The sequence below is a fragment of the Periplaneta americana genome, chromosome 11 (genome assembly GCF_040183065.1).
Source record: "Periplaneta americana isolate PAMFEO1 chromosome 11, P.americana_PAMFEO1_priV1, whole genome shotgun sequence".
Classification (NCBI taxonomy): Eukaryota; Metazoa; Arthropoda; class Insecta; order Blattodea; family Blattidae; genus Periplaneta; species Periplaneta americana.
The window spans coordinates 37,571,920-37,586,297 of NC_091127.1; the positions used below are offsets into that span (position 1 = coordinate 37,571,920).

The 14,378-nt window shown below is 40.9% G+C and overlaps 1 protein-coding gene across 1 annotated transcript in view; it reads left to right on the forward strand.

Annotated features, from left to right (window-relative positions):
• The first annotated feature begins 1,979 nt into the window (after positions 1-1,979).
• LOC138708948 (pickpocket protein 28-like) overlaps positions 1,980-14,378 on the forward strand; it is a 37,259-nt gene continuing 24,860 nt past the window's right edge. The window contains exons 1-2 of the mRNA XM_069839336.1: positions 1,980-2,995; positions 3,697-3,883. Coding sequence (XP_069695437.1) covers positions 3,800-3,883 — 84 coding nt within the window. The 5' untranslated portion in view covers positions 1,980-2,995; positions 3,697-3,799. The remainder of the gene's footprint in view (positions 2,996-3,696; positions 3,884-14,378) is intronic.

The following is a 14,378-nucleotide window of genomic DNA, read 5'->3' on the forward strand; positions in this document are numbered from 1 at the left end:
GCAAACCATATGTTGCGCGAAGCGACTGCGTGTACGTGATAGAGTAATGTCCTGGCATGGCGCATGCGCTAGCTCTCAGTAGCTTCGTTTCATTGGTTGAAGGTGGACGTTCCTATTCCAGCTCCCGCCAAATGTGAAGTGCGATCATTAATAAAGTTTTTGAATGCACAGGGCATAGAGTCGATTGAAATTTATCGTCAGCTGTGCCAGGTCTATGGGCCTAACGCCATGAGCAAGCAGATGGTGCGTTGCTGTCGCAGGACGCCAAAATGTGCATGACGAGGAGCGCAGTGGGATACCAACCATCACAGACGAACTTGTAGATATTCTCTAACTTCATTTATTGCTGCACAATTCTGATCGTTGTTGATTTTAACATTTTAAAATTATAATTATTGTAGAGAAAACCGTTGGAAGTATAACTGCTTTAATTCGGCTATCTTATTAAGTAACATAAAATGGAAGTGAAGTAGTAGATTTAAAAAGTCAAAGGGGAAGAAAATGTTCTAAAGTTTAAGGAAACTGGATAAAGAAAAAAAAAAAAAACAAAGAAGCCCGTCGTTCACCAAGACTGAATTTCCAGCATGATCATAGCGTAAGTTTAGTAATGATGACATCAAATACTTAAATACTGTTAAAATTTGTGGACGTCAATGATGACGAGTGAAGAAGAGAAGATGATAAAGGGACACTCAGTACTGTACCCTCCGAGAGCGAAGGGGTACACGTATTCTACCAGTGCTAAGGAACCATTCCTATAAGGCAGCCGTCGGCAAATTTGTATTCACGATATCACTGGACGCAAGCCGCAAAACATAAGATGCAGTGGCGGTTCCTCGGGGTAGGGAAGGGAGGAACATCCTCCTCACATTTTTCTTCTTTTGAAAGTAAATACCAAATAAAATATGTGCCTTGAAATTCAAGGAAGATTCGATAATATTTAAGTTCACAGTTATAAGAAAACCTCGGTTGATCGAGTTTTAAACGATGCGCGCTCATGTGCTGCTAGAAAACTGTGAGAAATATGCGAGATTGTTTGTGTGGAGGAAAGTCAATCCATTCCTCCTTTACTGCAGTTAACACACATAGACAACAGCGCACTAGCGGCCAGAGAAAGAAGCAGAGTTTTAAAGCGAGTAAATGAACGGAGAGGGAGGAGATCCTCCTCTGAATCAGCGCATGGGCGGGAAATAGAAACCGACTGGTCGTGCAGCAAGATCGCTACCGTTGCCATCTAACGATCTTGCATTCAACCAGACTAACACACATCTAGGAGGAGGCACAATAAAAACAGTTTTAACGCAACGCTATGAAAGACACCATATATATATATATATATATATATATATATATATATATATATATATATATATATATATTTAATTATGAATAAAAAATATTATTCATTGCACTTTATATAGGCTACTATTCATGGTTTGAAATTTTCAAGGATATTTGAAAGTTAAAGCCGGGTTTATATAAAACAAAGAGGAAGTAGTTCTACTTTAGTATCGCAGATCTTTTTGGCCCCTGAAATTCACTTCCATTCATTGTGTACTAGACAGGGCAACAGCCAACTTGTCAGTTTTGTACAAATATATTTGAAATTGAAAATAGGTATCCCAAACTACATTATTTCTAACATAAAATATTGGCAACCGCAACTTTGAACAATAATGGTAATATAACTTTACAAGAACTGATATTCTTCAAAAGCATGTGATACTGAACTTGTAAAATGTACATGTGGCAACTCAGACCACGTGGGTGGGTGCAATGTTCTCGCTTTCCTCAGATTATTTCCCATTCCTTTTTCCGCGGTTCCGATTACGTGTTAGTAGTTATAGTCTCTTCCAACACGTGTGATGCTGTAGTGTGCTCGAAAAATGCTGCGAGATTGTGAATTTCCTTGTAGACCCTAATTGTTAATTTGTGCAATTATTTAACAATGAATGGAAGTGAAAACATTATATATTTTGAAAAATTTAGGAAACTCAGTTTACAAGAACAGATTATTGCTATACAGAAGGGAAGGCCAACCCCAACACTACCTGGTCTTACATGTATGCATGTAGGCTAATTTGTAGCGTGTTTCATTCAAGAAGGTGTCATTTCGTCCTGTTACCGTCTTTCCTCCTCTTAAGAAATACGCAGGAGCCGCCACTGATGTCAGTGTATGATTATGTGAAGAAAGTAGAGAACAATTACATTGAAAGTGAGCACGTGGTGGACAGTATTTTTGAAGAACATTTCCATAAACTTAGGGACATCTGATTCCAGCACAGATCAGTCGTCTGATTCGGACGGAGAATAAGAATATAAAAATGGAATAGCGGGCGTAATTCCATTAGGTACCTTCGGACTCTTGAGTAGGAAAGTGGTGATACTAAGGTAAGACGAATGTTTTTAGAAAGAGATGAAACGGACATGCCTGCCGCTCTGAGCTTGAGAACCGTAACCCAACAACCCCCACTCCTCTTCCCTGCTGGCCGGCAATTTAAAACTTCGTGCAGGTTGGTGCCATAACATCTCGTCTCAGCTCTACAACCTGTGTATTTCCTATGGAAAGCATTTTAAATAAATATCAGCCAGTCTGGTGTGTTATACAATGACAACGTTTTATGTTCTCAATTATTTCCAGCTCTCTTAATAACACGTTAATCCATCTAGCAGACTTTTTTAAAGTCGTATTTCGAGTCCCGTATGTTACTACAGATACAAGTTGCTCTATGCTCAGATTCATTTCTTCTATATATTTTCTTCACGCTTGGAATAATTCCTCTTCTGTTGTATTTCCTTCGAGTGCAATGATGGATTTATTATATCTATGCTGAAAATACATATTACTTGTATATAACAGTGAGAAACCATAAGGAAACATCCAGCATAAATCGAAACAACATCCAGTGTTTTGTCCTTCCTGTCAAATTACTGAAAATGGACTTTGTGGGAAATCGTGCGCATTTGCTTGGTTTCCGCACAAAACCAATCCGCGGTAAGTCTAAAATTTCACATTCAGTATTCCCAACCTAACACACATAACAATTTCCCTCTTCTTACCGCTTAAGTGACATATTGATTTTACTGCTTTAGGCTTTTAACACATTATTTTTAGAGACGTTCAATATAGTAATAATTATAAATTGGAAACTTACCACTGCAATTTCACCTAAATTGCACTGTTAATTATTGTTTTTAAATATTTGCAAAAATTAAGTAAACTCTACAACTCCAGACGTATATCACGTATATCACGGCCTGCTAGAGTATAGTAAACACAGAAAACATTTTAAAGCAACAATGTTGAAGATAGATATTTTTGTTTTGCAAATTTGCTGTCATTGAACAGAAACCAAGATGGAGATTTCATTGCAACTAATTAGAAATTCCTCTTTCAGGTATGTAATAAACGATCTTCGCACAAAATAATGTACGATAAACGAGCGGTATGTTTTCTTTCAATTCTCGGAAATTAAAAAAGCTCAACTACGTTTCGCTTTTTCAAACTTTTCCTCGAACATGAAAACTTCAACATACCGCTCTTGTAACGCATATTACTATAACTCGTTTCGGGAGGAAACTCTGTATCTTGCGCATGCGTGTCCTCATATTTTACTTTCATATGGCGCTTGCTAAATTGAAAGTGGTGATCTCATCCTTGAGAAGGGAATTAAATTGCAGCCTGTTTCTACTTAGGTACTGGGCTAGCAATAAATCCGGGCCAAGCGACTGGACATTGGATGGCGGATATAACGAAGAACATGACTTTCTGTATCCTCGTAGATCTGAGTGGTCTGGAATGTCATATGGTGTACATTTCTACGTAAGCATCAGAGATGACTTCAAACAGCCTGAATGCTGTCACCCAGCTTATGGATTCAAGGTCAGTACATTTTTATTAAGACGTTTTAAATCAGAGACGAAGCATTGGTGGTTTATTCAACAGGAGAGTTAGCTGCATTTTTCCATTACTTATGAAATACAGAGATCACAACGTGTCAAAGGTTGGGTCTACTCTCACCTCCAGGATGAAAAAAAGAGGAGGAAACGTATTCTACGCGTTTGAATTGTTACAAATGACCAAATTTATCCCAGAGATCAGCCAAATAAATTTAGTCATTAATTTGTTAATAGAACATTACTCCTCTCTTCCCTTTCATATAATTATGAAGACAAAGTGAAACGACCACTGATATTTCCATGTAAAACTAGTCTTAGAAGGGTGGTTACTTAATAGAGGGAGGTTTTTTACACAAATAATGAGTTAAACTACTGTACGTATCTAATATATAAAAGTGAATGTATGTATGTATGTATGTATGTATGTATGTATGTATGTATGTATGTATGTATGTATGTATGTATGTATGTATGTATGTATGTATGTATGTATGTGTATGTATGTATGTATGTATGTATGTATGCATGTGTGTGTATGTATTGTGACAGCGACGTGAGAATCGAACTCACGACCAGCGTCCCGCATGAAAGCAGATCGCACAGGCTCCACGGAACATTGACTGACGTCGCGCGGTGGAGAGAAGAGAGAGGGTGTATTACGTCACGCGACGAGTCCGCGCGCGCAGCTGCTTACGGAGGGAAGGGGGAACGGACCTTCCAGAAATGCGCCGATGTAGAGATATCGAAATAATTCTCTACACAACTGTAGAAGGTTCTCGCAACTATGATTTTGCTATAAAAGAGCAGGCGCCAGCGAACTAGAGTTTCAGAGTTTTCAGTTATTCCGTCAGTGAGTAAGCCAGAGCAAGCAAGCCAGAGTTCGACTCGAGTGTGCGTCCGCATCTGCGTCAGCATCCGAAGGCCTGAGTTCGAGTGCAGTGGACCGCAGTTGGAGGGACCTGAGTTCGAGTGCAGTGGACCGCAGTTGGAGGGACCCGAGTTCGAGTACAGTGAACTGTCTCTGAAGGTCTGTGGTTCGAGATACTGTGAACTCGAGTGACTGAGATAGAAGAACTGTGAACTGAGAACTGATAGTTCTGATTTGTAAATAGTGCTTTGTAAATATTAGTTAAGATTAACAGTTAATTGTTGTTCGTACTAGTCCAAGTAAATTGTCATTGTCGTCGGTGGAGTGCTATAACGAATACTGTGTGAGTGAAGATCCAATTGTTGACGAGAGCGTTTAAGGTGAATTGTAGAAAGGAATTATTGTTGTGACGAATAAATTACATTGTTGTTACAAATAAAATTCACACTGGTGTCAGAAGTGGGATATTATCGACAATGGAGAACCTACAGCAAATCCTGCAAGCCATCGCGGAAATGAAAGCTGAAATGAAAAACGACATAAGTGCAGTAAAAGCAGAAATGAAGAACGATATCAGTGAAGTAAAAGATAACATGAACGACATGAACAGGCACATCAGTGAGGTTAAGAACGACATAAGTGATGTGAAAACGGAGATGAAAAGTGACATAAGCGAAGTGAAAACAGAGATGAAAAGTGACATAAGCGGAGTGAAAGGCGACATAAGCGGAGTGAAAGATGACGTCACCACACAAATCGAAGGTGTTTCGGCCCACGTAGATGGAATTGTCGCCATTGTGAGAGACGAACTTAAGGCCGATCTGGATAAACTAAACCAGAATTTTACAACTATAAACGAGACAGTAGCCGAGTTGAGACAGGAGGTAGACCATTTCGACGGCAAAATCCGCGATCTCGAACGTCGTCAAGAGGAAACGAGTGAGATGATGGATAAACACGCTGAGGAAAACAAGCACATTCTCGCGTTGGTGGATCGCCAGACTAGAGAACATAAACAGATAGTTGCCGAGGAGGTTCGACGTGCCATGCAAGAAGCGGCCACAGAGTTGAGGACTCCCTATAGTGGCCCTGCGGAACCATCGCCTTCAGCCAGACATTACAACGTCAAGACGCCGAAGTTCGACGGTACGACGTCTTGGGCGATATTCCGTCGCCAGTTCGAGGCCATCGCAGAGCACAATGGGTGGACGCCAGCAGAGAAAACTACTCAGCTGCTGGCCGCGCTTCAGGGACAGGCATCGGAGATTCTTCACAGCGTTCCGGAAGATGGGACAGCCGCTGAGATAATGGCGGCCCTGGAGGGACGTTATGGTGACCATCAACTTGCGGCAGCGTTCAGGACCCAACTGAAAACGAGGGTCCAACAGTCAGGCGAGTCCCTGCAAGAATTCGCGTTGGCGGTGGAACAACTGGCCCATAAGGCGCTCAGGGGCCTACCTAATGACTTCATCGCTGGAGAGGCGGCCTACACCTTCGGCAGCGGAGTTCGAGACCCGGAAATAAAGCAACAGCTACTCCTGGCAGAGCATCGTACCCTCAACGCAGCTCTGGCGGCGGCCCTCAGGATGGAGGCGGCCAAGTCGGCGGCGGGAGTCTCAGCACCGCACTGGATCAGGAGCGTCACGGCGACGGATGCTGGGGGGCGCCAACCGAAGCCACCCGAGCGGCAGTCAACGGAGCGGCGGAGACGACGGGCGCCCACCTGCTGGTCCTGTGGCAAACCGGGACACTTGAGAAGGGACTGTGACAAATCCGGCCACAGGCAGGAGAGAGAGGTGGCCGACGTCGAGGAGCGCCAGCAGTCAACGGAGCGGCGGAGACGACGGGCGCCCACCTGCTGGTCCTGTGGCAGACCGGGACACCTGAGAAGGGACTGTGACCGATCCGGTCACAGGCAGGAGAGAGAGGTGGCCGACGTCGAGGAGCGCCAACAGTCAACGGAGCGGCGGAGACGACGGGTGCCCACCTGCTGGTCCTGCGGGAGACCGGGACACCTAAGGAGGGACTGCGACCGCTCTGGCCACCGGCCGGAGAGAGAAGTGGCTGACACCGTGAGAAACCAACAGTCGCCTGAGCAACGGAGACGACGGGTGCCCACCTGCTGGTCCTGCGGTGAACCTGGGCACCTGCGGAGGAGTTGCGACCGACCTGGCAACAGTCAGGAGAGAGAGGGGGCCGATGCTAGGAGGAGCACGTCGGCGCCATCATCACCGTCCCCTCGGCTCGTCCTGAAACCGGTCGACAGAAGATGCGACGATGGGCTGATTGCTGAAGGACGGATAAGAGGCCGTCCATGCAGAGTATTGGTGGACACCGGGGCGATGCTCACTATCGCCAGACCAGACGTCGTGCGGGGCCTACCTGGGAGGACGCCGCTGCGCCAATACGAGCTACGGACTGCTTCAGGCGAGAGCTTGCCCATCCAGAGAGAGGTCTTCCTGGACCTGACCTTGGGGAAGAGGAAACTAGAGATGTGGGTGTTCGTCGCCAACATCACCGAGGACGTCGTCCTGGGACTCGACGCCATGCGGTTACTCGATGCGACGGTGGACGTCCGGCGCCGTATACTCCGTCTTGGTCGGGATGAAGTGTTCTTGATGGACGCCGAGGACCAACCCGTGGCCAGCGAGCTCTCCTTGGAGGGCCAAGAGGAAGAGCAAGATGGCGCCCACGCAGTACGAGTATCGCTGCCCAGCCAAGCCAAGGATGGGGTGGCGCCACCATAAGGAGGGAGCAGCCGGAGGACCCCAAACGTTGGACCGACTAGCAGCCTACCAAGGGACTGCCCGGGACGAGCAGCCCTAAGGAGGGGGCAATGTGACAGCGACGTGAGAATCGAACTCACGACCAGCGTCCCGCATGAAAGCAGATCGCACAGGCTCCACGGAACATTGACTGACGTCGCGCGGTGGAGAGAAGAGAGAGGGTGTATTACGTCACGCGACGAGTCCGCGCGCGCAGCTGCTTACGGAGGGAAGGGGGAACGGACCTTCCCGGCCCTTCCAGAAATGCGCCGATGTAGAGATATCGAAATAATTCTCTACACAACTGTAGAAGGTTCTCGCAACTATGATTTTGCTATAAAAGAGCAGGCGCCAGCGAACTAGAGTTTCAGAGTTTTCAGTTATTCCGTCAGTGAGTAAGCCAGAGCAAGCAAGCCAGAGTTCGACTCGAGTGTGCGTCCGCATCTGCGTCAGCATCCGAAGGCCTGAGTTCGAGTGCAGTGGACCGCAGTTGGAGGGACCTGAGTTCGAGTGCAGTGGACCGCAGTTGGAGGGACCCGAGTTCGAGTACAGTGAACTGTCTCTGAAGGTCTGTGGTTCGAGATACTGTGAACTCGAGTGACTGAGATAGAAGAACTGTGAACTGAGAACTGATAGTTCTGATTTGTAAATAGTGCTTTGTAAATATTAGTTAAGATTAACAGTTAATTGTTGTTCGTACTAGTCCAAGTAAATTGTCATTGTCGTCGGTGGAGTGCTATAACGAATACTGTGTGAGTGAAGATCCAATTGTTGACGAGAGCGTTTAAGGTGAATTGTAGAAAGGAATTATTGTTGTGACGAATAAATTACATTGTTGTTACAAATAAAATTCACAGTATGTATGTATGTATGGATATGGAACAATAAGTTTTGATGGAGAAATCATTGCAATAAGTGAAAGCCTCAGGAATCTTCTATGCCACATCAATAAATTCAAGAATGCAGTTATATTGTCAGAGTCCAAAGCAGCTATTCTATCAATAGTCTCTAAACACACACCTTCATCTCAAACAGTAGAAATAAATAAAATGCTCTCTCAATTAATGTCACTCAATAAAAGAATTGTATTCCAATGGATACCATCCCATTGTGGAATCCTGGGAAACAAGAATGTGGATGCTTTAGCAAAGAAGGGCAGCACTGCTACTTACAGACCTGTTACTAAATCTACGTATTACTCTGTGAAAAGATTTATTAAATCTACATACTTAGACTTCAACAAACAAAATTTGATAACACAATCTCAAGGGAAAAAAATGGAACTCTCTTCATCATAATCCACAGTTAATTCCCGATTTACCACGAAAATCGTCTGTAGCTGCATTTAGATTGGCAACAGGCCATGATTGTTTGGCCAAACACCTGCATAGAATTGGAATATATCAGTCCCCTAACTGCCCATTGTGGAACTCAAACCAAGAAATGGATTCGGAACACCTCAAAATCTGTGCTTCAGTGGCTGACCATGATAAAATCTTTGAAAAATATTGGAGTGCAAGAGGTCAAATGACTTTATTGTCAAACGCCTGGCATTAGAAAACAACAACATGTATGTATGTATGTATGTATGTATGTATGTATGTATGTATGTATGTATGTATGTATGTATGTATGTATGTATGTATGTATCAGAAGTCTCCATTGGACGTTTTCGCTCGAGTGCCTAGTTCATAGCATAATCCGATAGGTAGTGCACATGCATGAAGGGTTAAAATTGTTGCGAGCGATAAATCCTTGAACGGTATAGCCGAGCATTAGACATTCGTTCTTGTTCCAGTGATGAACTGCGTAGTAACATCATAGATATTTATCATTTAAAAACTTTGCAGTGTTTAACTAACCTCTCCATAGCACAACTACAAAACTTGCTTTAAAATGTAATATAAATGTTGTAGATAATTTTTTTTTTTTTTCCGCACAGGAGTGATTTTGTTTTTGCCACATCTGATAGATGTTATTGGATGTAAATGTAATTATTATAAACAGAGAACACAATCACGATAATGCAAGAACCGTATCAAGTTTTTTAGTGATAATAATAATAATAATAATAATAATAATAATAATAATAATAATAATAATAATAATAATAATAATCTCTAATAACACTGGTCAACAATGATTTTGTTAAATAAATAATTTCGGGTGTTTCTTATGTATTGCCATCTGCTGATTCCAAAAATGAAGTCAGAAATTTTCCATCACCCACCATTTTTTTTTAATTTTGAAAATAAATTTGTTCCAGTTTATTAGTATTTGTGGTGTATAACATGCTGATTAGAAGGCATATTTTACATTTATATTTCATTATATTGTGTCAACAATTGACTTGTAACGTTTGGTATTGTTGCCTGTGAATTCACGAATAACAACAATGACATTTCCCTCACAAAACTGTGATTTTAAGGTAAATTTCCCAGATGAATATAAGCTTTCTTCAAGGAAAGAAGCTAATCCTGTGCTCTCTTTCGTTGTCAATTGAATTGTGATAAAGTATACAATACCGTACCTAATAGTGCATTGCAAGGAGCAGTGTATAAGTGTATAATGTATAAGAAACATATCTTGAAAGAGTCTTATAGATAGAAACAACTTCTGTTAAGTGTGTGGTGAGCTCACTTTAAAATGGCAGAGGCCAAATTTTACTCCTCTAGTTAGAAGAGCTTATGACTGTTATTTTAACAACAAACTATACCAGAACCAGACATGGGCCCCGGAAATCTGTTGTGCTAAATGTGTAACACTTTTAATTGACTGGTTAAAAGGATCCCGTCATATGCCTTTTGCAGTCCCTATGATATGGCGCGAAACTAAGGATCATTTGACAGACTGCTATTTCTGCTTGACAAATATATATGGAATAAATTCGAAGTCCAGACACTGTTAAATATAAATATTTAGTTTCTGCAATTCGGCCGGTGCTTCATAGGCCAGGACTTCCCATACCAACTCCACCAGATGACATAATATTGACTGAAGTAATTCAAAGTGTTCCTGATGTTCAGACTGAATTACAAAATGATCCAGATTTTGTGGAATATGATACTATAAATTAACCTCACTTTCTAACACAGGAGAATTTAAATGATTTGGTTCAGGATTTTGGTTTAAGTAAAAGCAAGGCAGAATTACTCGCCTCAATATTGAAAGGCTGGAAGCTGCTGGAGGTAACACCAAAGTAAGTTTCTTTCGCCAATGCCAAAAGGAATTTGAGCACTTGTTTTCTAAAGAGGAGGACCTAGTTTTCTGGAATGATGTTGAGAATTTGTTCGAGTCAGTGGGTATTGAACATAAATCTGAGGATTGGCATTTGTTCATAGACTCCTCAAAAACAAGTTTGAAAGGAGTGTTACTACATAATGGAAACAAATATCCATCTATTCCTTTAGTCCTTGCAATTGGTATGAAGGAAAATTATGAGAATATAAAGCTCTTACTAATCACTATCAAATGTAACAATTTTTCTTGGCAGATATGTGGCGATTTGAAAGTAATAGCTATACTAAATTTTGCTGCTACTTGTGCAAATTGGATAACAGAGATAAAAGTAATCATTATATAAAAAGAACTGGCCAAAGAGAGACTCACTTTAATTCAGGACAAGATAATGTTCTTCAGCAACCACTTGTAAGTTCTGAAAAAATCTTATTGCCTTCACTGCATATCAAATTAGGCTTGATTAAGAATTTTGTGAAAGCAATGGATCGTGATGGCAGTGCATTTCTCTTCCGGAAAAATAAGTTCCCAAGAATCACTGAAGCTAAACTAAAAGAAGGAATATTTGTTGATTTCAAATAAGGGAACTGATGAAAGATACGCAATTTGAAAGCCAGTTAAATATACAAGAAACGGCTCCATGGGTACATTTCAAAAATGTTGTCACGAACTTTTTAGGAAACTTCAGGTCTGAGAACTATAGAGAACTTGTCAGTGAGATGATTGAGAACTACACGATCATGGGGTGTAATAGGTCTTAAAAAATACACTTTCTGCATCCCATCTCGATTTCTTTCCTGAAAACCTAGGGCTGTGAGCGACGAACACGGGGAGCGTTTCCATCAGGACATCGTGGAAACAGAAAGGCGCTACCAGTGTAAATAATGTCCAAATATGTTGGCAGACTATTGTTGGATACTTAAAAGTGATGTTCCTCAAGCAAAGTGCAGCCAAAAATATGCTTCACATACATTTTAGGTCAATAAATGTAATTTCAGCTCAAATATCGTAATACTATAATGTCTAGATACGAAAAATGTTTTTCATGTGATTACTCTAAAACAGTGTGTGATGGAAAAGTTCTGTAAAAAGATTTGAAATCAGCACAAAAACGTCACTTAGAATCACCCATTGTTTCCCATTTAACAGACAAAAGTTTAAATTTTGTTGACCAGTGTAATTAGTGTATCAATCTTTGCGTCTGTAACAGTTGAGCAGCATGATTATTCGTTTTATTATATTTTCTGTGACGTTATCTCTGTACTAATATTGTTATTTATCTACCCGTATATCAATAATATTTTGTAAAACATTTCTACATTGTCGCAGTATATACGCGGAACACTATGTATGGACCTATCATATTATATGTGGTAAATGAAATATTGAATAATTATTAATTAGCAATAATAACTGTATATCGAAGTGTTTCATACTACTTTATTTATAACTGCATGTTACTGTTTTGGTACGTTCCATCGACTGTTCCATTAAACGTTTGTCATAAACGCAGAAAATAAAGCCTTATTTTTACCGTGTGAGCAAAACATTTGTGTATCTTATCTGTCGCCTTCCATACAAGATAAAGACATGTCGGTGAGATGACTTTGTGCTGTGCTTCTATTTATTACGAGTGTATTACGACCAATCTTATCTCACTCGAGGGTGCGACACTCGACCGAATTCAAGCGAGCGATTTAACTCCAATGCAACACTCTGGTATATATGTATGTAGGCCTATGTATGTATGTTCTCTATACATATCTACAAGCTTTGACTGTTATTTACCAAAGTTTGCACATCAAGCCTTCACAACGAGAAGAAAAACATAAGCTACATTAAAATTGGAAAAATGGGCATTAAATTATATAAGAAAATTAAAAATAAATAAGATGAAATAGTTACAGGCCTAAACCCCGTAAGTGATACAAAAAAGACATAATTTATGAGGCAACTAGATCAGGAGATAATGGGGTAGAGTGGCCAGCATGTATAATATTAAAATAGCCTTTTCTACATTCATTCATTATTAGCACTACAGCCCATGAAGGGCTTGGGCTTCCTTAATCAGTAGAAACCATTCATCTCTATCTTGAGCCCGTTGTCTCCATCTCTTGCATCCAACTCTCCGCAGATCATCCTCCACATCCTGAAGCCACCTCAGCCTTGGTCTTCCTCTCTTCCTTAATCCTCCTGGGTGTCCATATAATGCCCGTTTAGGTAATCGGCCTTCTGGCATACGTTCAAGATGTCCCAACCATCTAAGTCTGCCTTTCTTAATGAAGGAAACTATACTCGGCTCTCCATACAGTTCCATTAGTTCTTTATTTGTTCTACTTCTAAACTGACCATTTTCAAAATGGGGACCATATATCTTTCTCAGAACTTTTCTTTCCCAAACTGCTACCATATTTTCATTATTTATTGTTAAAACCCAAGCTTTGCTAGCATATGTAACCACTGGTCTTAGAATAGTTTTATAAATTATTTTCTTTGCAGATCTGGATAATGAACCGAGTTTAAATAGTTTTCCAAGCGCAAACAGGCACCTATTACCGGCCATTATTCTTGTCTTTATTTCTGAGGATATATCATTATTGTTTGTAATCATTGTACCTAAATATTTAAAACTTGTACAATTTTCAAAATTATGGTGATGAAAGACCACATTGTCCTGCTTCTGTACCTCTCTTCTGGATGTTTTCATATACTTGGTTTTTCTTTCATTTATTTCCGAACCAAGCTTTCTCGCTTCTTCCTCAAATTCTTGTAGTGACCCTGATAGTGCTGCCTTTGTTCTTGCAATTGAACGGTTGGATGGAAAAGAGGCCTCAGGTCACTCAGGCCCTTTTTGTGTAAAATGTTTTTTCGGAATCCTTAGGGTTTGAAACACGTGCCTTAGAAATTGCATGAACGTAACATTAATATTGCCAGTGTTAGAGCTGTGTGAATAAATGACTATTAACATTCAGTTTAGGTACGGGTAGATTTTGACATTGTTTTGTTTTCGGACAATGCTGGGGGACAAAACAAAGATTTGATTGTGTTTATGTTCTGTTCCTTTCTTGCTGCATCACTTAAAACGCGTGTTTCTTAGATTTTTCCTGTTTGAGGTCACTCGTACTGTCAATGCGACAGGAATTTTGCTATTTATTCCAAGAAACTGAAGAGAAAAAGCAGAGTTGCAACTGGACCTGATTATGATAACATCATAAGAGTGCTGAGGTTGTTAATGGGAAAGGGACACTGAAAAGTTGGGGATCAACCTTGAATTCATTTTTTCAAAGAAAATCTAAGTCTAAAGGTAAAGTCTTCACATTACAGAAGTATTGTAAGTTAATCTACTCTACTACCGGTGATGTTTTGGTTTGTACTTCCTCCAATGGTGCCTGTGAACCATTTCCACTTGTGTTGAAACCGATCAGTTTTTCAATAAATTTAAGTGATACTGTTCCTGTTGCACCCAAGAAAAAATTCAAAGTTGATAAGATACGAGATGTCAGAAGTCTTTATGAGTTTTTGAAAGAAGATGAAGTAGCTGGTTTGAATAACAGTTTAAGAACACCACTGAGGAACCAGGAACAAGATGGAAACTTATCAGTTGAAGC